Below are 23,251 nucleotides of genomic sequence, written 5' to 3'. Positions count from 1 at the left end.
TACTGATCTTCTGATGATACAGAAGGAGGCCGAACATCTTCAGACTCTAAAGATGTGATAATCTGAATTGTCTCTCTGTGTTTTTCATATGTAACGCCTCGCACAGCATCTGCATATGTAAAAGGTCTGTTAGCAGACAGCAGAGGGGATGCAGTTACAGTTCCACCTGAGTGTTTGACCTCGAAAGCTGAAGGAAGTGAATCTGGTGAATCTGCTCTGTTGTTAGCAAACATGTGTTCGAGATAAAAGTCAAAGTCATCACATTCTGACATTGTTGAGAAAGGTGATGATGGTCTGTGTTCAGAGTATTTTAAGTAATAGTTACAGTGTTGATTATTTATTTGACTAAATGTCATAAGAAGAGACGAAGTATGATCTTCATCTTCTGCAACAGATTCTGGGGAGGACGCTCTAAAGTCTGCCAGCCAGTCTTGTAAAAGTGAAAAGTCAAAATCAGAGGACACAGATTCTGGGGACAACCCCCTGCTACTAAATAACTTATCCAGTTCAAAGTCTGACAAAACTGACTGCGGGGACTCTGGTCTGTCCTCTTCAAAAAGAATTTCCAAACACAAATCAGCACCTTCCCAGTCTGATAAAGTAGATTCTGGTGTAAACGACCTGTGTCTTGAAAGTTCTACATTACAGTCAATATGAGTACATCTGAACTGAGGAACAGGTGAGTCAGGAGACAGGAGCCTCAGTTCACTGTCAGAGTCCAGAGACTCTGGAGAATGTGGTCTTAACTCAGACAGCCAATCATCTATGAAGGAGAAGCTGTACTGATCTTCTGATGATACAGAAGGAGGCCGAACATCTTCAGACTCTAAAGATGTGATAATCTGAATTGTCTCTCTGTGTTTTTCATATGTAACGCCTCGCACAGCATCTGCATATGTAAAAGGTCTGTTAGCAGACAGCAGAGGGGATGCAGTTACAGTTCCACCTGAGTGTTTGACCTCGAAAGCTGAAGGAAGTGAATCTGGTGAATCTGCTCTGTTGTTAGCAAACATGTGTTCGAGATAAAAGTCAAAGTCATCACATTCTGACATTGTTGAGAAAGGTGATGATGGTCTGTGTTCAGAGTATTTTAAGTAATAGTTACAGTGTTGATTATTTATTTGACTAAATGTCATAAGAAGAGACGAAGTATGATCTTCATCTCCTGCAACAGATTCTGGGGAGGACGCTCTAAAGTCTGCCAGCCAGTCTTGTAAAAGTGAAAAGTAGAAATCAGAGGACACAGATTCTGGGGACAACCCCCTGCTACTAAATAACTTATCCAGTTCAAAGTCTGACAAAACTGACTGCGGGGACTCTGGTCTGTCCTCCTCAAAAAGAATTTCCAAACACAAATCAGCACCTTCCCAGTCTGATAAAGTAGATTCTGGTGTAAACGACCTGTGTCCCAGGATACAGTCAATATGAGTACATTTGAACTGAGGAACAGGTGAGTCAGGAGACAGGAGCCTCAGTTCACTGTGAGAGTCCAGAGACTCTGGAGAATGTGGTCTTAACTCAGACAGCCAATCATCTATGAAGGAGAAGCTGTACTGATCTTCTGATGATACAGAAGGAGGCCGAACATCTTCAGACTCTAAAGATGTTTTATTCTGAATTGTCTCTCTGTGTTTTTCATATGTAACGCCTCGCACAGCATCTGCATATGTAAAAGGTCTGTTAGCAGACAGCAGAGGGGATGCAGTTCCAGTTCCACCTGAGTGTTTGACCTCGAAAGCTGAAGGAAGTGAATCTGGTGAATCTGCTCTGTTGTTAGCAAACATGTGTTCGAGATAAAAGTCAAAGTCATCACATTCTGACATTGTTGAGAGAGGTGATGATGGTCTGTGTTCAGAGTATTTTAAGTAATAGTTACAGTGTTGATTATTAATTTTACTAAATGTCATAAGAGGAGATAAAGTATGATCTTCATCTTCTGCAACAGATTCTGGGGAGGACGCTCTAAAGTCTGCCAGCCAGTCTTGTAAAAGTGAAAAGTCAAAATCAGAGGACACAGATTCTGGGGACAACCCCCTGCTACTAAATAACTTATCCAGTTCAAAGTCTGACAAAACCGACTGCGGGGACTCTGGTCTGTCCTCTTCAAAAAGAATTTCCAAACACAAATCAGCGCCTTCCCAGTCTGATAAAGTAGATTCTGGTGTAAACGACCTGTGTCCCAGGATACAGTCAATATGAGTACATCTGAACTGAGGAACAGGTGAGTCAGGAGACAGGAGCCTCAGTTCACTGTCAGAGTCCAGAGACTCTGGAGAATGTGGTCTTAACTCAGACAGCCAATCATCTATGAAGGAGAAGCTGTACTGATCTTCTGATGATACAGAAGGAGGCCGAACATCTTCAGACTCTAAAGATGTGATAATCTGAATTGTCTCTCTGTGTTTTTCATATGTAACGCCTCGCACAGCATCTGCATATGTAAAAGGTCTGTTAGCAGACAGCAGAGGGGATGCAGTTCCAGTTCCACCTGAGTGTTTGACCTCGAAAGCTGAAGGAAGTGAATCTGGTGAATCTGCTCTGTTGTTAGCAAACATGTGTTTGAGATAAAAGTCAAAGTCATCACATTCTGACATTGTTGAGAGAGGTGATGATGGTCTGTGTTCAGAGTATTTTAAGTAATAGTTACAGTGTTGATTATTCATTTGACCAAAGGTCATGAAAAGAGACAAAGTATGATCTTCATCTTCTGCAACAGATTCTGGGGAGGACGCTCTAAAGTCTGCCAGCCAGTCTTGTAAAAGTGAAAAGTCAAAATCAGAGGACACAGATTCTGGGGACAACCCCCTGCTACTAAATAACTTATCCAGTTCAAAGTCTGACAAAACTGACTGCGGGGACTCTGGTCTGTCCTCCTCAAAAAGAATTTCCAAACACAAATCAGCACCTTCCCAGTCTGATAAAGTAGATTCTGGTGTAAACGACCTGTGTCTTGAAAGTTCTACATTACAGTCAATATGAGTACATCTGAACTGAGGAACAGGTGAGTCAGGAGACAGGAGCCTCAGTTCACTGTCAGAGTCCAGAGACTCTGGAGAATGTGGTTTTAACTCAGACAGCCAATCATCTATGAAGGAGAAGCTGTACTGATCTTCTGATGATACAGAAGGAGGCCGAACATCTTCAGACTCTAAAGATGTTTTATTCTGAATTGTCTCCCTGTGTTTTTCATATGTAACGCCTCGCACAGCATCTGCATATGTAAAAGGTCTGTTAGCAGACAGCAGAGGGGATGCAGTTACAGTTCCACCTGAGTGTTTGACCTCGAAAGCTGAAGGAAGTGAATCTGGTGAATCTGCTCTGTTGTTAGCAAACATGTGTTTGAGATAAAAGTCAAAGTCATCACATTCTGACATTGTTGAGAGAGGTGATGATGGTCTGTGTTCAGAGTATTTTAAGTAATAGTTACAGTGTTGATTATTCATTTGACCAAAGGTCATGAAAAGAGACAAAGTATGATCTTCATCTTCTGCAACAGATTCTGGGGAGGACGCTCTAAAGTCTGCCAGCCAGTCTTGTAAAAGTGAAAAGTCAAAATCAGAGGACACAGATTCTGGGGACAACCCCCTGCTACTAAATAACTTATCCAGTTCAAAGTCTGACAAAACTGACTGCGGGGACTCTGGTCTGTCCTCCTCAAAAAGAATTTCCAAACACAAATCAGCACCTTCCCAGTCTGATAAAGTAGATTCTGGTGTAAACGACCTGTTTCCCAGGATACAGTCAATATGAGTACATCTGAACTGAGGAACAGGTGAGTCAGGAGACAGGAGCCTCAGTTCACTGTGAGAGTCCAGAGACTCTGGAGAATGTGGTCTTAACTCAGACCGCCAATCATCTATGAAGGAGGAGCTGTACTGATCTTCTGATGATACAGAAGGAGGCCGAACATCTTCAGACTCTAAAGATGTTTTATTCTGAATTGTCTCTCTGTGTTTTTCATATGTAACGCCTCGCACAGCATCTGCATATGTAAAAGGTCTGTTAGCAGACAGCAGAGGGGATGCAGTTCCAGTTCCACCTGAGTGTTTGACCTCGAAAGCTGAAGGAAGTGAATCTGGTGAATCTGCTCTGTTGTTAGCAAACATGTGTTCGAGATAAAAGTCAAAGTCATCACATTCTGACATTGTTGAAAGAGGTGATGATGGTCTGTGTTCAGAGTATTTTAAGTAATAGTTACAGTGTTGATTATTAATTTTACTAAATGTCATAAGAGGAGATAAAGTATGATCTTCATCTCCTGCAACAGATTCTGGGGAGGACGCTCTAAAGTCTGCCAGCCAGTCTTGTAAAAGTGAAAAGTCAAAATCAGAGGACACAGATTCTGGGGACAACCCCCTGCTACTAAATAACTTATCCAGTTCAAAGTCTGACAAAACTGACTGCGGGGACTCTGGTCTTTCCTCCTCAAAAAGAATTTCCAAACACAAATCAGCGCCTTCCCAGTCTGATAAAGTAGATTCTGGTGTAAACGACCTGTGTCTTGAAAGTTCTACATTACAGTCAATATGAGTACATCTGAACTGAGGAACAGGTGAGTCAGGAGACAGGAGCCTCAGTTCACTGTCAGAGTCCAGAGACTCTGGAGAATGTGGTCTTAACTCAGACAGCCAATCATCTATGAAGGAGGAGCTGTACTGATCTTCTGATGATACAGAAGGAGGCCGAACATCTTCAGACTCTAAAGATGTGATAATCTGAATTGTCTCTCTGTGTTTTTCATATGTAACGCCTCGCACAGCATCTGCATATGTAAAAGGTCTGTTAGCAGACAGCAGAGGGGATGCAGTTCCAGTTCCACCTGAGTGTTTGACCTCGAAAGCTGAAGGAAGTGAATCTGGTGAATCTGCTCTGTTGTTAGCAAACATGTGTTCGAGATAAAAGTCAAAGTCATCACATTCTGACATTGTTGAGAGAGGTGATGATGGTCTGTGTTCAGAGTATTTTAAGTAATAGTTACAGTGTTGATTATTCATTTGACCAAAGGTCATGAAAAGAGACAAAGTATGATCTTCATCTTCTGCAACAGATTCTGGGGAGGACGCTCTAAAGTCTGCCAGCCAGTCTTGTAAAAGTGAAAAGTCAAAATCAGAGGACACAGATTCTGGGGACAACCCCCTGCTACTAAATAACTTATCCAGTTCAAAGTCTGACAAAACTGACTGCGGGGACTCTGGTCTGTCCTCCTCAAAAAGAATTTCCAAACACAAATCAGCACCTTCCCAGTCTGATAAAGTAGATTCTGGTGTAAACGACCTGTGTCCCAGGATACAGTCAATATGAGTACATCTGAACTGAGGAACAGGTGAGTCAGGAGACAGGAGCCTCAGTTCACTGTCAGAGTCCAGAGACTCTGGAGAATGTGGTCTTAACTCAGACAGCCAATCATCTATGAAGGAGGAGCTGTACTGATCTTCTGATGATACAGAAGGAGGCCGAACATCTTCAGACTCTAAAGATGTTTTATTCTGAATTGTCTCCCTGTGTTTTTCATATGTAACGCCTCGCACAGCATCTGCATATGTAAAAGGTCTGTTAGCAGACAGCAGAGGGGATGCAGTTACAGTTCCACCTGAGTGTTTGACCTCGAAAGCTGAAGGAAGTGAATCTGGTGAATCTGCTCTGTTGTTAGCAAACATGTGTTCGAGATAAAAGTCAAAGTCATCACATTCTGACATTGTTGAAAGAGGTGATGATGGTCTGTGTTCAGAATATTTTAAGTAATAGTTACAGTGTTGATTATTAATTTTACTAAATGTCATAAGAGGAGATAAAGTATGATCTTCATCTTCTGCAACAGATTCTGGGGAGGACGCTCTAAAGTCTGCCAGCCAGTCTTGTAAAAGTGAAAAGTCAAAATCAGAGGACACAGATTCTGGGGACAACCCCTTGCTACTAAATAACTTATCCAGTTCAAAGTCTGACAAAACTGACTGCGGGGACTCTGGTCTGTCCTCCTCAAAAAGAATTTCCAAACACAAATCAGCGCCTTCCCAGTCTGATAAAGTAGATTCTGGTGTAAACGACCTGTGTCTTGAAAGTTCTACATTACAGTCAATATGAGTACATCTGAATTGAGGAACAGGTGAGTCAGGAGACAGGAGCCTCAGTTCACTGTCAGAGTCCAGAGACTCTGGAGAATGTGGTCTTAACTCAGACAGCCAATCATCTATGAAGGAGAAGCTGTACTGATCTTCTGATGATACAGAAGGAGGCCGAACATCTTCAGACTCTAAAGATGTGATAATCTGAATTGTCTCTCTGTGTTTTTCATATGTAACGCCTCGCACAGCATCTGCATATGTAAAAGGTCTGTTAGCAGACAGCAGAGGGGATGCAGTTACAGTTCCACCTGAGTGTTTGACCTCGAAAGCTGAAGGAAGTGAATCTGGTGAATCTGCTCTGTTGTTAGCAAACATGTGTTCGAGATAAAAGTCAAAGTCATCACATTCTGACATTGTTGAGAGAGGTGATGATGGTCTGTGTTCAGAGTATTTTAAGTAATAGTTACAGTGTTGATTATTAATTTTACTAAATGTCATAAGAGGAGATAAAGTATGATCTTCATCTTCTGCAACAGATTCTGGGGAGGACGCTCTAAAGTCTGCCAGCCAGTCTTGTAAAAGTGAAAAGTCAAAATCAGAGGACACAGATTCTGGGGACAACCCCCTGCTACTAAATAACTTATCCAGTTCAAAGTCTGACAAAACCGACTGCGGGGACTCTGGTCTGTCCTCTTCAAAAAGAATTTCCAAACACAAATCAGCACCTTCCCAGTCTGATAAAGTAGATTCTGGTGTAAACGACCTGTGTCTTGAAAGTTCTACATTACAGTCAATATGAGTACATCTGAACTGAGGAACAGGTGAGTCAGGAGACAGGAGCCTCAGTTCACTGTGAGAGTCCAGAGACTCTGGAGAATGTGGTCTTAACTCAGACCACCAATCATCTATGAAGGAGAAGCTGTACTGATCTTCTGATGATACAGAAGGAGGCCAAACATCTTCAGACTCTAAAGATGTTTTATTCTGAATTGGCTCTCTGTGTTTTTCATATGTAACGCCTCGCACAGCATCTGCATATGTAAAAGGTCTGTTAGCAGACAGCAGAGGGGATGCAGTTACAGTTCCACCTGAGTGTTGTGCGTCAAAACTAGAAACATGAGATTTTCCTCCTTTCACTAAATTGTTTCCCATGTTCTTACCACCTTCTAACTGCGTATCACAGAACTTTGCCTTTATATTTTGTTCTGATAATGTTCGTCTTTTCGATGCCATAGTAATTTCATCTGGGAACCGAAAAACCCTTTCTGTTCTATCAACAAAGTTAAAGAACTTTGGTCCGGGGGATTCTCTGTGTTTCTCGCACTCTGGGTTAAAGTTTATTTTGGATGATTCAGCCCCACGCAACTCTCTTTGATTTTCCTCTGAACAGTTTAGTTTTTCAATTTCTAAATCATCATCCATCTGATTTGATGATCCTACGTTTTTAGAGGATTGTGGCACAAACTTCTCATACCAGTAACTAATGTAGGACTGAGCGCTTTCGTTCTCCTTTATTGCGATTTTAGGGGATTTTAGCGGTGGTGACAATAAATTTCCTCCTGAATATAGCAAAAAATAATCACAGTATTTTTGCCTAAGTTGCCTGCGGACTGGTTCTGAGTACAAGAGTTCGAGAAATGAGAAACTGCACTGAGAGGACTGAGATTCTGGAGAGAAAGGTCGACCATCCAAATCTGATCCATGATTAGCTGTAAGTAAGTCAGGCGAAAGTGCTTTTCTGGCATGAGAGACATCCTCAACAAAAATCTCCTCAGATTCAGTATCTGATGTCACAGGTGAGAATGCTCTGCGCTTTCCCTTTATATGTACAACTTCAGCCGCAGTTTGACTGTGTTTAGGTACTTGGGAGTCAGGGGACATTGGCCTCCACTTTTCCCATGACTCAGAGAACTCAGAACAATTGGGGTTTGAAATCCCAGGGATGGTCAAATCCTTCAAACCAAACAGTTGTTTACACTCATATGTTTGTGTCTGACAAGGGTTGAATTTGTTCACAGTGAAATTCTGTGTAACCTCTGGTGATCTGCATCCGTCCGACATTGGTGAAAGTGCCCGGCTGTCTTCCAATACACTGGAAAAGTCTGCAGGTAAAACTCTTCTTTTACCCAGAGGAGAGTCAGGTGACATTGCTCTATAATCACTGACTGACATGACAGATTCAGGAGACGACATTCTAGATGTGTAGTTATCTAATATCCATACGTCTGCAGTGAGAATGTTCTTTTCATCACCAGGTGAAAGTGAAACACGCTGCTTCTCAGACTCCAAAGAATCTCGGGTCAAAGGGCGGTACGGAATAAAAGCGGAAGCTGATGTTTCAGCCATCTTATGCCCATCTTTGGGAGTGAGATGGGCGAAAAGGCCAGAGGAGCCAATCTTCGGCTCTGGGATGTAGGATGTATTTGCCTCAGCTATGACTTTATCACTGTGTGGACTAAGACAACACCAATTACAAGAGCTATCAGTTGAGTCACGAACCATATGAACAGGGCCACTTTTGGTAAGATTGTGTGGCAAAATAGTCTGTGTTACCTCCATTTTGTTTGGTTTCACCATGCTGTACTTAGCGGTAGCAGAAATGGATTCAGCTGACTCTACATCATCGTTGTCATCAATGAATGGCATGTATCCATCCTTTTGTACTTTGGCTTTTGTGCTCTCTTCCTGGCTTGACTTATGAGGTTTGAATTCCACGTCTACATCTGAAATGTGTGGGATCTTGTCATGACCGCACTGCACTTTGTAGAATTTGGCTGTAGCCTCATCAGGACTCCTCTCATAGAGCCTGCTCTTTTGAACTACGTCTGTGTCATCTTCCGTAATCGCCAGAGTTGGGTGGTGGTTCTCCGGTGCCAAGGCTGATAGGCTTGGTTCATAGAGTCTTCTTAAATTGCTTTTGGCTGCCTCTGTATTACCAAGTTGAGGTGTACAGCTGAACTCATCACAAAGCTCACTGAAGTCAGTTTCAGCTTTGTCTGACTCAGACAGACTCAGGCTAAAGTCTCTGATCGATATGGATGAGAGCTGCTTCAGAATTTCGGGCAGCTGGCCTTGTTTATCTTCATAACCAAACTGCTTCATCGGCAAGTTTTGGCTGCAGTCATCTTTGACTGGAGGGCCACCCTGGGAAGACCTGACGAAATGACCTTCAACACTGCTGCAGACTTGCTGGTGTTTCATTTTGGGGTCATAAACCTGGGTTGCTTGTCTTCCCGTTGCTGCTTCTTTTGAAATGGGTGGTGTACTTACTTGCTCTTCTGAGATGTTGTGACTCGCAGGCTCTTGTGAAATTACATCCTCGGAGGTCCAGAGGTGAGGGTTTGATTCACTGTGGAAGGAAAGGGACTAGATCAAAAACCATGACTTTGATGATGAATTTGATATGACAGAGTAGGATTTGGTGGTATTTTTAGTAATAAACAGTGATTTTTCTCAAACTACACATGAAATCAGATCATAATCTGACTCCATCTGTTTCCCCTGTAAAGCTGAGCCAGCCTGAGTTTCTTCTGCTCATCACTTGTGGGTTCAGGAATAATATCCCTACATTTCCCTCTGTATTTGTCCCCAACAAGCTGAGCTGCATGTGGCTCCAACTTCTCCTAATTGTTGCTAGCTTAACAACTTTATTTTGCAAAAGCAACCATGCTAACATGTAGTGACATGTTGGACAAACTGTGGCTAAACACCCCTGTGTACTTTTTTCTTCCCTCAACTCTCTACGTCCACCAAAGTTGCAGCTGTCTGTGAGCTGTGCATGTGAACTAACTTTCTATGGCTCATTTTATATGTAAGAGCCACTGATATATATAAATGTAAGAAAACAGACTTTGTCAGAAGATGATTTTAAAAAGCAACGTTTTAACACCATGTTGTAACACCCAACAGTGAACTGTCCTTCTCAGCCATGTTCTGAATAGAAGGAATATCCTGTTTGAGAGGTAAGGGCTGCTGCCTGGGTAGAGTGTGCAGGAGACAAGATATGATGTAAAAAATATGCTGCAAGCACATGGCCAGTTACTAATTGGGTCATAAACAACAGAGTCTCTTAACCATGAACATTTCTGTATCAGTGTTGACACAAAAAGCGTCACTGCTATTGAAGTTATCAGTAATCAACGAGTAGTTTACTGTTTTGAGGCTCTCAGTATTTGGATAAGGGTCAAGACAACTCATAAAGTAAGTGCCGTTATGAATGAATAATGAGTTATTATGAGCTAATCATCATTTAATATAGTGTCTCCCAGTCGGTTCTTCAGCAAATGATTATTATCCACTATACAGTCAAGGACTGGTAGTTATCAGGGAAATGCTTATGACCGAAGGATTAACTATCAGGTTGTTGTACATTCATCCTTCAGTAACTGCACTGCAATTGTGATTCTTAAGCGTTTACGTGTGATTTTGTATTCTTCTGATTTGAAAGCAGAAGCATGATAGGATAGCATGCCCACTTCAAGAACTCTGTAGAAGTACCTGCTCTTTTCACACATTTGCTCAGTTGGTTCATACACAAATGCTGTACTATGGCGCTGACATATTACTCATCCTGCTGGTGTCTAGAAATATTAGGGACTGAGTAGCATGAGTGAAAGTCGCTTAGGTTACACTGCAGATATACGTTGGGGAGTCAGGAATCAATTCAAATGAAAAATTTACTGTGGGATCTCGAGCTCCTCTGACAGGTCTCCATGCATGCTCTCTGAGTGGATGTGTCCCACAGGCTCCGCCCATGAAGGAATATCAAGTAGGGAGGCGACTGAGAGGTCTTCCTCAGAAACGGCAGGAGGTGGTCGGCGGTCGGACTCGACCCTTCTCACGATTCTGGGGCTGTCGGCATCTTCTTGCACTGAAGACAGGGCTACTGACACTAAAAAAAGAGACATTGAATTAGAGTGGAAGCAAAGACACAATTGTATCAGATTGAGCTCTCAGTGAGGTTTTACTACCTTCGCTGTGATCTAGGGTCTTCTCTATCTCTGCGTAAGTCCTGGATGTTTGCTCTTGAATGGACTTGTTCATCTGGGTTTCAATAAGGTGGACTATGTCCATGCGGTTGATCTTGGTTAGTCTCTTAATCAAACAATCCTCTGTGGAAGGATAATAACCTAAAATTAACATAAAATGACCCACCCTACCCACCCTAATACATTTTTGTTTGAAAGTTCAAGCGGGCAGCATTGAGGTTGGTTGAAAAGTTACAATATTCTTTAATATGTTTCATTAGTATAGAATTAAGCAAAAGTAAGAATGATAGTGTTTTCATTCACGTAGAGCAGGGATTTAAATGCAAAGACGCATTGGATTATTCTTTCTCGGCCCTCAAACATGTCAAACTGGTGCCACTACAACACCTCAGAAGTAAGAAACTAAATTCTGACTCTCGCTGGGGCTTTTGGAGCTACTGTAGTTTGCGGGTATTTGTTTCAAAAGTGGTAATACAAAAAATGCAAAACATTCAGTGTCAAGAAAAATTTGGGCAAATAACAATTATTATTATTACAGTTCTTCAAAATCCCAATGACAATAGAGAAGCAGGGAAAACTCACTGTTTGCTGTTTTTAATGGCCAATGACCCCAATCAGCAAACCAAGGAAAATGTAAGCACTGATTCAGAGAAGCAAGAGAAAAAACCCTCTCATATTGGTCTGATTGACATAAAAACCACAAAGCTTATGCTTTGTGTTCTGATGCAAGTTCTGATGTTTTTTTTTGTAAACTGTATCAATGTGAGAATCAAAACTCAGTTTGTTGTCAATGATGGTGCCAATTGTCCATGACCTCGAAAGAATGATCATTAATGACCACTGGATGCTGACATTTTTTTTTTTTCAAAAATCCACTTTCATCTATATTGTCCTGGACACTTTGATGGTAAGGAAATTAAGTCATACGCGACTGGGCCATGAGCAGCTTTGTCTTTGTTGAGAGGAGATATGTGTTTTTTACCCTACAATATGTGAACGGTTTTATTTGTATAATTCTGGAAAATTAGGGAAAAATTAAAATACATTCGGGTGGAAAAAAAGCCTCAACTACAGAACAGAGATAAAATGCCAAGTGAAACTTGTCAGAACCATCTGCCAAGTACCTGTAGCATGTTTGCCTTCCCGTTCAACCCAGCGCTGCAGCAAGGCATGGCTCTGCTCTTGCAGGGAATTAGGATTCTTTGTCCTCACCAGCTGAATATCATCATCACTGAATTCAAGTTCTCTAGCCAACTCTGGGGTGATAGATAGATAGATAGATAGATAGATAGATAGATAGATAGATAGATAGATAGATAGATAGATAGATAGATAGTGTAATACAAAGGATTGTGGGTTTTTTTCGCCAAAAAATGCAATGAACATTTAAAATTTAACTTGAAAACAATAAATAACTGTTAGAATCTAACAATTTGACAGCTTACCAGTCCAGCTGAAACCAAGAAGATCTGCAATGATGGCCAGTGTCTCCTCCTTTCTGTCAGCGTCGTCCTGCCAATCAACTAAAAATTCCATCATAGCCAAAAAGTACGTTTACCATTATGCCCAACAGTTCATGGTGTCAAATGCCATTAACAATATAGTTTTTTTTTTTCATATTGCAGGTACATTTCATGTAAAATATACTTCAGCTTGGATGTGAAATGTAATTTCCTGAGGACCTTATGCTATAGGCTGGAAACTAAATGTGAATCTGTAATGTTGATATGAATGATAACATAAAGGTTGGATTTGACAGGAGTTGATTTGCTTATGAAAAATTACCATTTGGTCACAGTAAGCGCAACATGCTTTTAATCATTAGTGTAAGCAGTGTCGTTGATGTGCTGGTTAATATAAGTGCTTGCAATGTGCTGGTTAATATTAGTAAAGCTGTATTACCGGAACTGGTAATACCAACAGGTCAGTAGTCGGCATCAAAATTTTTAAAGCTAGTTCCTTAACTAACATGAGCATTCAATCTTGAGATAACATCTGCACAAACTCAGACGGAGAAGAAACTTACCAAAATGCAAAACACCATAACCCACTTACACAAACAAGCACACAGGTGCACACAAAATACAAAAACAGTACAAGATGGGACAAACAAATCATAACGTTAAAGAAATAAATGAGTATTGGTGACAGTTCTTTAGAAGAGAAAAAAGGATCCCACTGCTGTGGAACGGAAATGATAAAAAGCCCCATATAGGTCAGGCCATACCTGGTGTACATTCTGGAGTTTGATCATCAACGATTCTCTGCATCTGAGTTTCCACTGTGTCATCCCAGCCAGGCCTGGATTCAAATACATCCTCTGTCCCACAAGATGGATGCACTGCTAGCAACTGATTGCCATCAGAATTTGAACTGTGTGAGGCTGGAATGTCATATGCAAAGATAACAGAATCTGGACTCATTTGACTAGCGCTGCTCATGTCATCGGTCTCCAAAGAAGACCTAAGAGATGTTTCTAAAGTGCTGGAGGGTTGGATGTCTTTCCTTGAGGGAGAACTACAGGAGGTCTTAACAGCTAAAGGTTTATCTTGCATGATGTCAGTAAGCTTGGAGGGGGAAAGGCTGGATATATTAGTGGGTTGACTACCGTCAGAATAACTCCTACCTTCTCTAGAAGAGTCTTTACTTGCGTTGCTAGCCTCAGATCTAGTCCTACGAGAAAAAGTTGAGCTTCTTTCTGCTTTTCTGTTAACCTGATCAAGCCTCGATAACTCTGGGTGTTTCATCGTTATTTCCTCTCTAATTGTGGTGCCTGGGTTGATTGGCATGGGTGGGGGTGAATCATAATGATGTGCTTGAAGGCCGGGCTGTGCAGCTGACAAGTTAATTTCTATGACTGAGCACTGGCCGTCATCATCCTCGTCAAACTCATCATCATCAGGGGAGGAGTCTGAGAAATCACAATCCTTTTCGGAGGACATCCATTGGGCAACTGCCGATGTGTCTGATTGAAGGTCCGCTATTGTGGAGTCTAGATAGTCAAGCCCGAGGCTTTGAAGACCTCCTTCCTCAGTTTGAACATTTGTTAGACTTTTTAGAGCACTGGGGGAAGCCAGCTGAATATCTATTGTTGTCTCAGGTTCTGATTTATCAAGCAAAGAATTGATGACAATTTCAGATTTGGGACTAGAAATTACGTCACTGATACCCTGCGTAAACAGGGATTTTGGTGTCCCTTGAATATTTGTGTCCGAAAGAGAATCAGTGCTTCGGAAAGTTTCCATTGTTGCTTCTGGTGCACAATCATCAACTGGATGTTCCCCAATGGGAAAAAATGCATATCCTTCCCCTTCCTCATCAAAGGTTCTTCTTGTCATGTCAATGGCTCCACCTCTAGTCATTTCAAATAGTTTTCCCTCTTGGAACTGAAATGGATTAGGGCTTCTCGCACTACAAGGTGTCTGAACAAGCATTTTCTCAGGTGTTGTTTGGCCCTCTGCAGAACCACAATCCATTTGTTCCTCAGACTCGGCCTCTGTCTTTAACGCTAGATTGCTGTAGCCCTCACACCATATGTCACGGTCAAGTTCTGAAGTAGATATTACAGCCTGAGGTTGGGTGAGAAACCCTGAATCATTTGTCACTCGGGCCCCAACTAGCTCATCATCATTTGAGTAGTACTCAGAGAGGGAAAAATGTGTGTCGGTGACTGGGGAACACACATCTTTGGACTCGTCTTGTCTGTGAATTTCAGCTTTGTTTTCTGTTAACAGGGGCACAAAGTTCTCACTGTCTCTATCAGCTTCCTGTTTGTGGGCTGCAGTTAAACACTGTGAATCATCAACTGATTGAGTCGTTCTGAGTTGTGCCTGAGTTTCTACCTTCTTTGTAGTGCCCAAACTATATGTCTCCTCATCGAGACCAAGACTTCTCTCTGTTACACATTTCTCAAACTTGTTTTGTAGTGTTTCCTCTGAGGAAGACTGTATAAGTGGGTCACATTTTAGATCTGGCTCACCATCTTCATGATCACCTGTCTCTGATAGTGAAGTGGCATCTAATGGTTTGTCTTTCATCATTTTAGACTCCTGTTCCATCTCCTCAAATGTTTTAATCTTTACAGCCATTTTAAACATCTCCTCCTCTGGGGTGAATTGTTTATTGGTTTTATCATTCTCGCTGTCATCTGAGTCCAGAGAGTCTTGCCTGCTTTCCATGTGAAGACTCTCACTGGAAGACATTTTGTCATCAGTTACTTTGTCTGTGAAATTGGAAGACTTGTCTTCTTTAGTTTCACTGTCCATTTGGGTGATCTCAACATTGGATTCTCGCTTGTCCTCCTCACATTCCCCAGTGAAAATACTTTTGTCATAAGCAAAGCATACTTTGAGCTGGGAAGCATAATCCTCATACACAGCTGTCTTGGCAGGCAGCTCATGTTCTGCATCCTTTGATTTAGTTGGACTTCCTTCAAGAGAGTCTTGACATGGAGAGTCTTTGGTAGGGCTAGGCTCTATTGAATCAGGGGATTTCTTTGAAGAACTATCCTCCATAAGAGGACTCGCTTCTAGGGAATCTCGATGACACAGCTCTCTATCTGAGTCATCGAACACCAAAGTGTTAAGGTTTTCCAAATAAACTGGTCTTTGTGGTGTGTTACAACTACTTGATTGTTGCAAAAAATCGTGTGTTTTAAGAATTACTTGAGATGCATCTAGCATGATATCTTTAGGATCAGTTTTACTGTCAGCTATTGTTGGATAGAACTTTGTAATGTTCACTGTCCTTTCAGTAGAGTCAGTGAAAGGCACTGCTGCTCTTAGTGAGGTGTTGGCTTCACCCTCAGATGGGACTTTCTCGGAACCATCATCTTCATCAGAGTATGTATGCCATCCACTTTCCATAGCTCCTATCTTACTGATGTCAACACTGTCAAAACTTGTATCTTCAGGGGAAATCATCTTTTGTTCATGAGACAATGTAAAAGTTTCTCTTCTACTGTCTTTTGTCAAAATAATTTCTTTGAAGCTCTCATGGACGAGATCATCCTCTGCATGGCTTTGTTTTGTCTCTGGCTTTTCTTCGAGGCATTCATCTAGGTCATTACCCAGAAGTGACAACATGCCTGACATATTCTTCTCAGTTGTAGACTGTTGGTGTTGTGCCCGTCTCTCGATGTGAACTTGTTGGAATGGGGTCTCTGATACTGAACTTGATGTAGGTTCTTTGACTCCAACTTCATCCTTCTGCAAGTCTTGCTCAGCTTCTTCCCCAATCCTGTCTTCCAAATGTTTACTTGTTAGTATTATTTGTGAGCAGCTTTCATGGACGAGATCCTCCTCTGCATGGCTTTGTGTTGTCATTGGATGTTCTTCGAGGTATTCATCTAGGTCACTACCCAGAAGAGACAACATGCCTGACATATTCTTCTCAGTTGTAGACTGTTGGTGTTGTGCCTGTCTCTCCACATGAACTTGTTGGAATGAGGTCTCTGATACTGAACTTGATGTAGGTTCTTTGATACCAACTTCCCCAGACAGCAATTCTTCACTTGCTTGTTCCCCAGTTTTGTCTTCAAAATGTCTACTTGTCTGTATTATTTGTGAGCAGCTTTCATGGACGAGATCCTCCTCTGCATGGCTTTGTGTTGTCGTTGGATGTTCTTCGAGGTACTCATCTAGGTCACTACCCAGAAGAGACAACATGCCTGACATATTCTTCTCAGTTGTAGACTGTTGGTGTTGTGCCTGTCTCTCCACGTGAACTTGTTGGAATGGGGTCTCTGATACTGAACTTGATGTAGGTTCTTTGATACCAACTTCCCCAGTCACCAATTCTTCACATGCTTGTTCCCCAGTTTTGTCTTCAAAATGTCTACTTGTCTGTATTATTTGTGAGCAGCTTTCATGGACGAGATCCTCCTCTACATGGCTTTGTGTTGTCATTGGATGTTCTTCGAGGTACTCATCTAGGTCACTACCCAGAAGAGACAACATGCCTGACAGATTCTTCTCAGTTGTAGACTGTTGGTGTTGTGCCTGTCTCTCGATGTGAACTTGTTGGAATGGGGTCTCTGATACTGAACTTGATGTAGGTTCTTTGAGACCAACTTCCCCAGTCAGCAATTCTTCACTGGCTTGTTCCTCAGTTTTGTCTTCCAAATGTCTACTTGTCTGTATCATTTGGAAGCACCTTTCAAGGACTAGATCCTCCTTTGCATGGCTTTGTTTTGTCACTGGATTTTCTTCGAGGTATTCATCTAGGTCACTACTGAGAAGTGACAACATGCCTGACATATTCTTCTCAGTTGTAGACTGTTGGTGTTGTGCCTGTCTCTCCACGTGAACTTGTTGGAATTGAGTCTCTGATACTGAACTTGATGTAGGTTCTTTGATACCAACTTCCCCAGTCACCAATTCTTCACATGCTTGTTCCCCAGTTTTGTCTTCAAAATGTCTACTTATCTGTATTATTTGTGAGCAGCTTTCATGGACGAGATCCTCCTCTGCATGTCTTTGTGTTGTCATTGGATGTTCTTCGAGGTATTCATCTAGGTCACTACCCAGAAGAGACAACATGCCTGACAGATTCTTCTCAGTTGTAGACTGTTGGTGTTGTGCCTGTCTCTCGATGTGAACTTGTTGGAATGGGGTCTCTGATACTGAACTTGATGTAGGTTCTTTGAGACCAACTTCCCCAGTCAGCAATTCTTCACTTGCTTGTTCCTCAGTTTTGTCTTCCAAATGTCTACTTGTCTGTATCATTTGGAAGCACCTTTCAAGGACTAGATCCTCCTTTGCATGGCTTTGTTTTGTCACTGGATTTTCTTCGAGGTATTCATCTAGGTCACTACTGAGAAGTGACAACATGCCTGACACATTCTTCTCAGTTGTAGACTGTTGGTGTTGTGCCTGTCTCTCCACGTGAACTTGTTGGAATGGGGTCTCTGATACTGAACTTGGTATTTGTTCTTTGACTCCAACTTCATCCTTCTGCAAGTCTTGCTTAGCTTCTTCCCCAATCCTGTCTTCCAAATGTCTACTTGTCTGTATTATTTGTGAGCAGCTTTCATGGACTAGATCCTCCTCTGTATGGCTTTGCTTAGTCTCTGGCATTTTTTCAAGGTATTCATCTATGTCATTACCCAGAAATGACAACATGCCTGACATATTCTTCTCAGTTGTAGACTGTTGGTGTTGTGCCTGTCTCTCCACGTGAACTTGTTGGAATGGGGTCTCTGATACTGAACTTGGTATTTGTTCTTTGACTCCAACTTCATCCTTCTGCAAGTCTTGCTTAGCTTCTTCCCCAATCCTGTCTTCCAAATGTCTACTTGTCTGTATTATTTGTGAGCAGCTTTCATGGACTAGATCCTCCTCTGCATGGCTTTGTTTTGTCACTGGATTTCCTTTGAGGTATTCATCTAGGTCACTACCCAGAAGAGACAACATGCCTGACATATTCTTCTCAGTTGTAGACTGTTGGTGTTGTGCCTGTCTCTCCACGTGAACTTGTTGGAATGGGGTCTCTGATACTGAACTTGATGTAGGTTCTTTGATACCAACTTCCTCAGTCAGCAATTCTTCACTTGCTTGTTCCTCAGTTTTGTCTTCCAAATGTCTACTTGTCTGTATTATTTGTGAGCAGCTTTCATGGACGAGATCCTCCCCTGCAAGACTTTGTTTTGTCACTAGATTTACTTCGAGGTATTCATCTAAGTCACTACTGAGAAGTGACAACATGCCTGACATATTCTTCTCAGTTGTAGACTCTTGTACCTCCCTCTCATTGCAAATTTCTTTGATTGGAGTCTCAAACACTGCACCTGTAATTGGCTCTTCAGCTTCAACCACATTAACCTCTGTATATCCATGTATCTCTGCACTTACCTCATCCTTCATATAAGCACTAGATGATTTGCAGATTTTGGTGTGAGGAGCTTTTTCAAAGTTCTCCTGGAGAACATCCTCCTCTGTAATACTATTATTGACTCGCCTGTTCTGGAGATCCTGTTCTAAATCCCTGTTTATCAGTGATGCCTGGAGAGATGTGTCCATTCCTGTGTGGATTTCTTGAAGTGATGGCTCCTTGATTTTGACCTCTGTTTCTTCACTGTCACTGTGTCTAGTGAACAGTTTGCTTTCATGGTCAACAGTGTCTTTTTCACTTGCTTCACAAATTTTTTCATTACATGACGGTGTGCTATACTTTTCTTCAGTACTTGTAGAGAAAGTAAACATTTCTTTGGTCATTTGGTGGGTTGCTGTGAGTATTTCAGAATGTTCTTTCACTTCTGAGCTGGAACAAGAGGTCCTCATTTCAACGCTAATGTCTGAGGATTCAGACAGGCCTTCATGCTTGGGACTCACAAGACTTTGAGGACTTATGTCATCCCTAAAACAGGGACTGTAAATGGACAGTGGATTTGACTCAAAATCATCAGCCAAGGTTTCCTCCTGAGGTGCCCCAAGCTGATATTTAACATCTGCAGTTGTTGATGTTTGCCTAAACAGTTGATACTCAGGACTGTCCTCAAGCTCAGCTTTTATGTCAGCAGTGAAGTCCTCAGAAGGTCTGCGATCAGGGCTGATCTGAGTATCATCAGAAAAACCCCTAATGGCTATGAATGGTTCCTCTAACTGCATCCGGTTTTTGCCTTTTCCTGGCAACTCTTGCTTAGGACTAACCCGTCCATGATCAAACTGAATACTCTTTGCATTTTTAATTGTCTCCCCAAAAAGAGTTATATTTGAACTTTGTTGTGAACCATCAGTGTAATCTCTCTTTAAGCCAACAGTTTGGGCCTCTAAATCCAACATTCCATATTCATTGACATCACTTTGTTCTGGGGAAAATGTGATAGTACTGTGTTCAGGTCTTTGAATCTCTTCAGGGCCTACTGGTCCAAGCAGTTCAATTTGAGCTTCCAGAGACTCCTGCTTTGTCTGGATTGTTTTCATCTGCTTCTTTACAGACATAGTGTCGTTTCCTGGTAGTTCTGCCACCTTGATGGTGAGTCCTTCATAACTTTGGAGCGTATCAGCAATTGTTATTGTCTTTAGATTAGCACTATCTGAAACTGATGATGATTGATCTATGACAAAGCTTGCTGGTTGATCGTCTAAGTCTGTTTGGTCAGATGTCCTCATATTTGGCTCTTCAACAGGACTTTGTTTCACGGTCTGCATCTCATACTCATTCTGGAATGTTTTCATCAGCTCCTTCACAGACATACTGTGCTTCTCTGACTTCTCCTGTTGGCCAACACTAATAGGGTCATACTGAACTGTCTCAGCAACTTGTACTGTCTTGCCCAAGAGGGAAACATCTGAAATTAACAGCGATTCATCAGAATGATGTTCAGTTGGCAGCATCTCTTCAGAGGCTTCAGATTCAGATATTAGTGTAGAAATATAAGGAGTCATAGTTTTATGCTCTAAAGGCCCTGGTTTAGTTTCTGTGGCATCCTGTTTTGTTTGGAATACTTTCATCCGCTCTTTCACAGACAGAGTATCCTTATCTAGCAACTCAGAACTGTTGTCCAAGTCTCTGTGTGGGCTTTCATCACTTCCAACGTCATACTGAACTGTATCAGCAAACTTCACTGTCTTTCCAGTGGAAACCCTTTCTGATGTTAACAGTCTTTCCTCAACGTTATCTCTATTTAGGCTTACTGGTTCATCCCTTGTGTCTGTTTTGGCACTCTTTTTTACATCCCGATGTTGATGGAAAGTCATGGGGCTGTGAGTTTGGATTTGTGATTTTGGTTCATGTGTTGCACTCTCTTCCATCTCCTGTACTGTTTCAGAATCTGTTGATTCAGATACCAATGTTGTAGGTACTGCTTTGTGTTCAAAAAGCCCAGATTTACATTTTGAGGGGTCCTGCCCAGTTTGGAATGCCTTCATCAGCTCCTTCACTGACATAGTCTCCTCTAATCGTTCTGTCTGAGATCTTGGAGATTTAGGAGACTTGGGAAGTTCTGGCATGGCTCCCTCTGCCTTCTCTGTGGTGAGAGAAGATTTTGCCTCACATGTTAGACCTTGAATATCTTTTTGCATTTCCTCCTCTTCAACTTTGTTCTGTAAAGCTTTAACTTTGTCCTTTATGGACCCAATAGGTGTCTCAACAACTAGAGGAGAAGGTGGAGGTTCCATAACTGAGGTGATTGCAAGGCTCTCCCTGAGAACAACATCGCCATCTAAAGACTCCTCAGAACTCACTCTTTCCAGCTCACCCTCAGAGCTGCTACACCTAGACTGTTCTCTTTCTCTAAGTTTCTTTCTAATAGGTTTCTTGATATCTGGGGGATGCCGTTTGCCATCACGCTTTATGATAGCCTCCTCAGATCTGTCCAGAACAAGATCTTCTTGGGAATCACATGTCACAGGGGGTCTCTGTTCCACATGATCCACCATTGAGGCAACACCTATCATGTCTTTCACCTCCGTGTCAACTCGGCTTAAAGCTTTAATGCAAGGTTCTTGTGAGACTGGTTCTTCAAAGGCTCTCACCTCATAGAGCGAAGATTCCTCTTTTTTTGCACCATCTTGCCTACTATTAGTCAACCCATCTTTGTGAATTTCTCTAACCTTTTCTAGCCTGAATGGTTCCAAAACAACATGAAACTCTTTTTCCTCCAACCCTCCAGCTCCAACTCTCTCCTGATACACATCTGCAATAAAAACTGCAGAGGTTTTGATGTCCGACATGTCTGACAGGAGGTCTGGACTTGCAAGCGTTGCAGGGTCAAGAGGTTGGTTAGTTCTGAAGGAGAGTGTCTCAGTTGACTCTGATTCATCATCTTCAATGAGAAAAGTTTCAGAACCAAAAAGGGTAAAGAACATAAGGGACAAATGAAGCGGGAAAAGAGAGACATCAGAAAACTGTCATCAAGACAATGTCATAAAAAATCCATGTTCAGTTCACAGAGTAAGAAGGAGACTGGAAAGGCAGGAATAAGGAAGTCTTGAAAAGAAGGCCAAAAAGAAGATGATAAAGTAGTCCAGAAAAGTTTGAAGGGGAGAAGAGCAGCCACAGCATAAGCAAAGCGGAGAGGAGTAACTAAAGGTAGGTAGAAAGCTGACATACTAATAATAATAATCTGAATTCTTTGATTTCTATGTATTTTGATGTCTCATACAGAATGTACAAACAGGACAAAACGGAACAGAGAAACTTTCATATGGCACAAAAAGACCAACAAGACTGGGTAACAGACAAACAAAACCTCTCAAGATTGCTGCTAACATGGCCATGTCTGCCAACAATTTAAAATGATAAAACACTTAAAACAAGTTAAGGTTTTTAGCAAATGGTGTAGATGATATCAGTCTAACTGTAATAGTAAAAATATCTAGTATCTGCAAAGTTTAAAATGTGTAAATGATACTATTAGATTGACTATGTTTTGTGACCTTATAACACTATCAACTTATAAAAAGAAAGGAACACGATGTAATATGAAATAATGCTAAAGTGATTTGAAGTGTAACTAAATGTGGGAAAGAAATGAAAAGAGCCTATTGTGGACAAAATCATGCAAAAATGTGTGATGACAATAAGAATAAAGCAATAAATGCAGGCACTGGAAATAAAGAACAAACAACATGATAGATTGTTTGTTCGTTTTTTTGTGCAGAACAAATGTAGCGTTTCAGCACATCACTGGTAAAAGTGTTAGATGAATGTAACTGAAAATGTGAAATGGGTCAAAATGAATACCTCTCACATAAAACAATTATTTTCAAGTTAAGGTGAAGTCAACATAACACAGATGCCTGTTAAAATCAAAAACATTTTCAGGAGTTTCTGAATGAAACGTATTATTTTGACCTCAATTGATGAACAATTAAAAACAAAACATGAAGCATTTGGAGAGATGTAAATGCGTGAGGGGGGAGAAAGTCAGTGCAGTCTGGGGGAATCACAGCCATAGCATAGCTGCCAATAACAAACATGTAACTACACACAATGTTAGTAAAGCAAAATAAGACAGCAGGGAAAATCTAAATAAATGTGTCAGGTTCTTTTTTTTACAAACACATCACAACCTTTATGATAAGTAATCTTATGTCAATCAAATGATGTATCTCCACTTTAGAGTCCTATATCACATACAGTCTAAGATACCCAAAACTGTTTTGATCCCATGCATGAATCTATCTGACATTCAAGTCGTTATTTGCAAAACATCTGAAAATAATTTATTTCTAAAACTCAAATGATGAGAATGAGTAT

The 23,251-nt window shown here is 41.4% G+C and overlaps 1 protein-coding gene across 11 annotated transcripts in view; it reads right to left on the bottom strand.

The window, feature by feature from the left end:
• ank2a (ankyrin 2a, neuronal) overlaps positions 1-23,251 on the bottom strand; it is a 78,443-nt gene that overhangs the window by 12,268 nt on the left and 42,924 nt on the right. For 10 of the 11 annotated variants that reach the window (XM_075462796.1, XM_075462804.1, XM_075462795.1 and 7 more), the window contains 6 exons: positions 13,278-21,815; positions 12,496-12,573; positions 12,175-12,306; positions 11,033-11,173; positions 10,743-10,953; positions 9,333-9,411 (listed from right to left, as the gene is read on the bottom strand). In XM_075462796.1, the coding sequence (XP_075318911.1) occupies positions 9,333-9,411; positions 10,743-10,953; positions 11,033-11,173; positions 12,175-12,306; positions 12,496-12,573; positions 13,278-21,815 (9,179 nt within the window). The remainder of the gene's footprint in view (positions 1-9,332; positions 9,412-10,742; positions 10,954-11,032; positions 11,174-12,174; positions 12,307-12,495; positions 12,574-13,277; positions 21,816-23,251) is intronic. The other variant, XM_075462805.1, reaches the window with a different exon arrangement.

This window comes from Odontesthes bonariensis, chromosome 4 (genome assembly GCF_027942865.1).
Source record: "Odontesthes bonariensis isolate fOdoBon6 chromosome 4, fOdoBon6.hap1, whole genome shotgun sequence".
Lineage (NCBI taxonomy): Eukaryota > Metazoa > Chordata > Actinopteri > Atheriniformes > Atherinopsidae > Odontesthes > Odontesthes bonariensis.
This window is presented reverse-complemented; position numbering and strand designations above follow the sequence as displayed.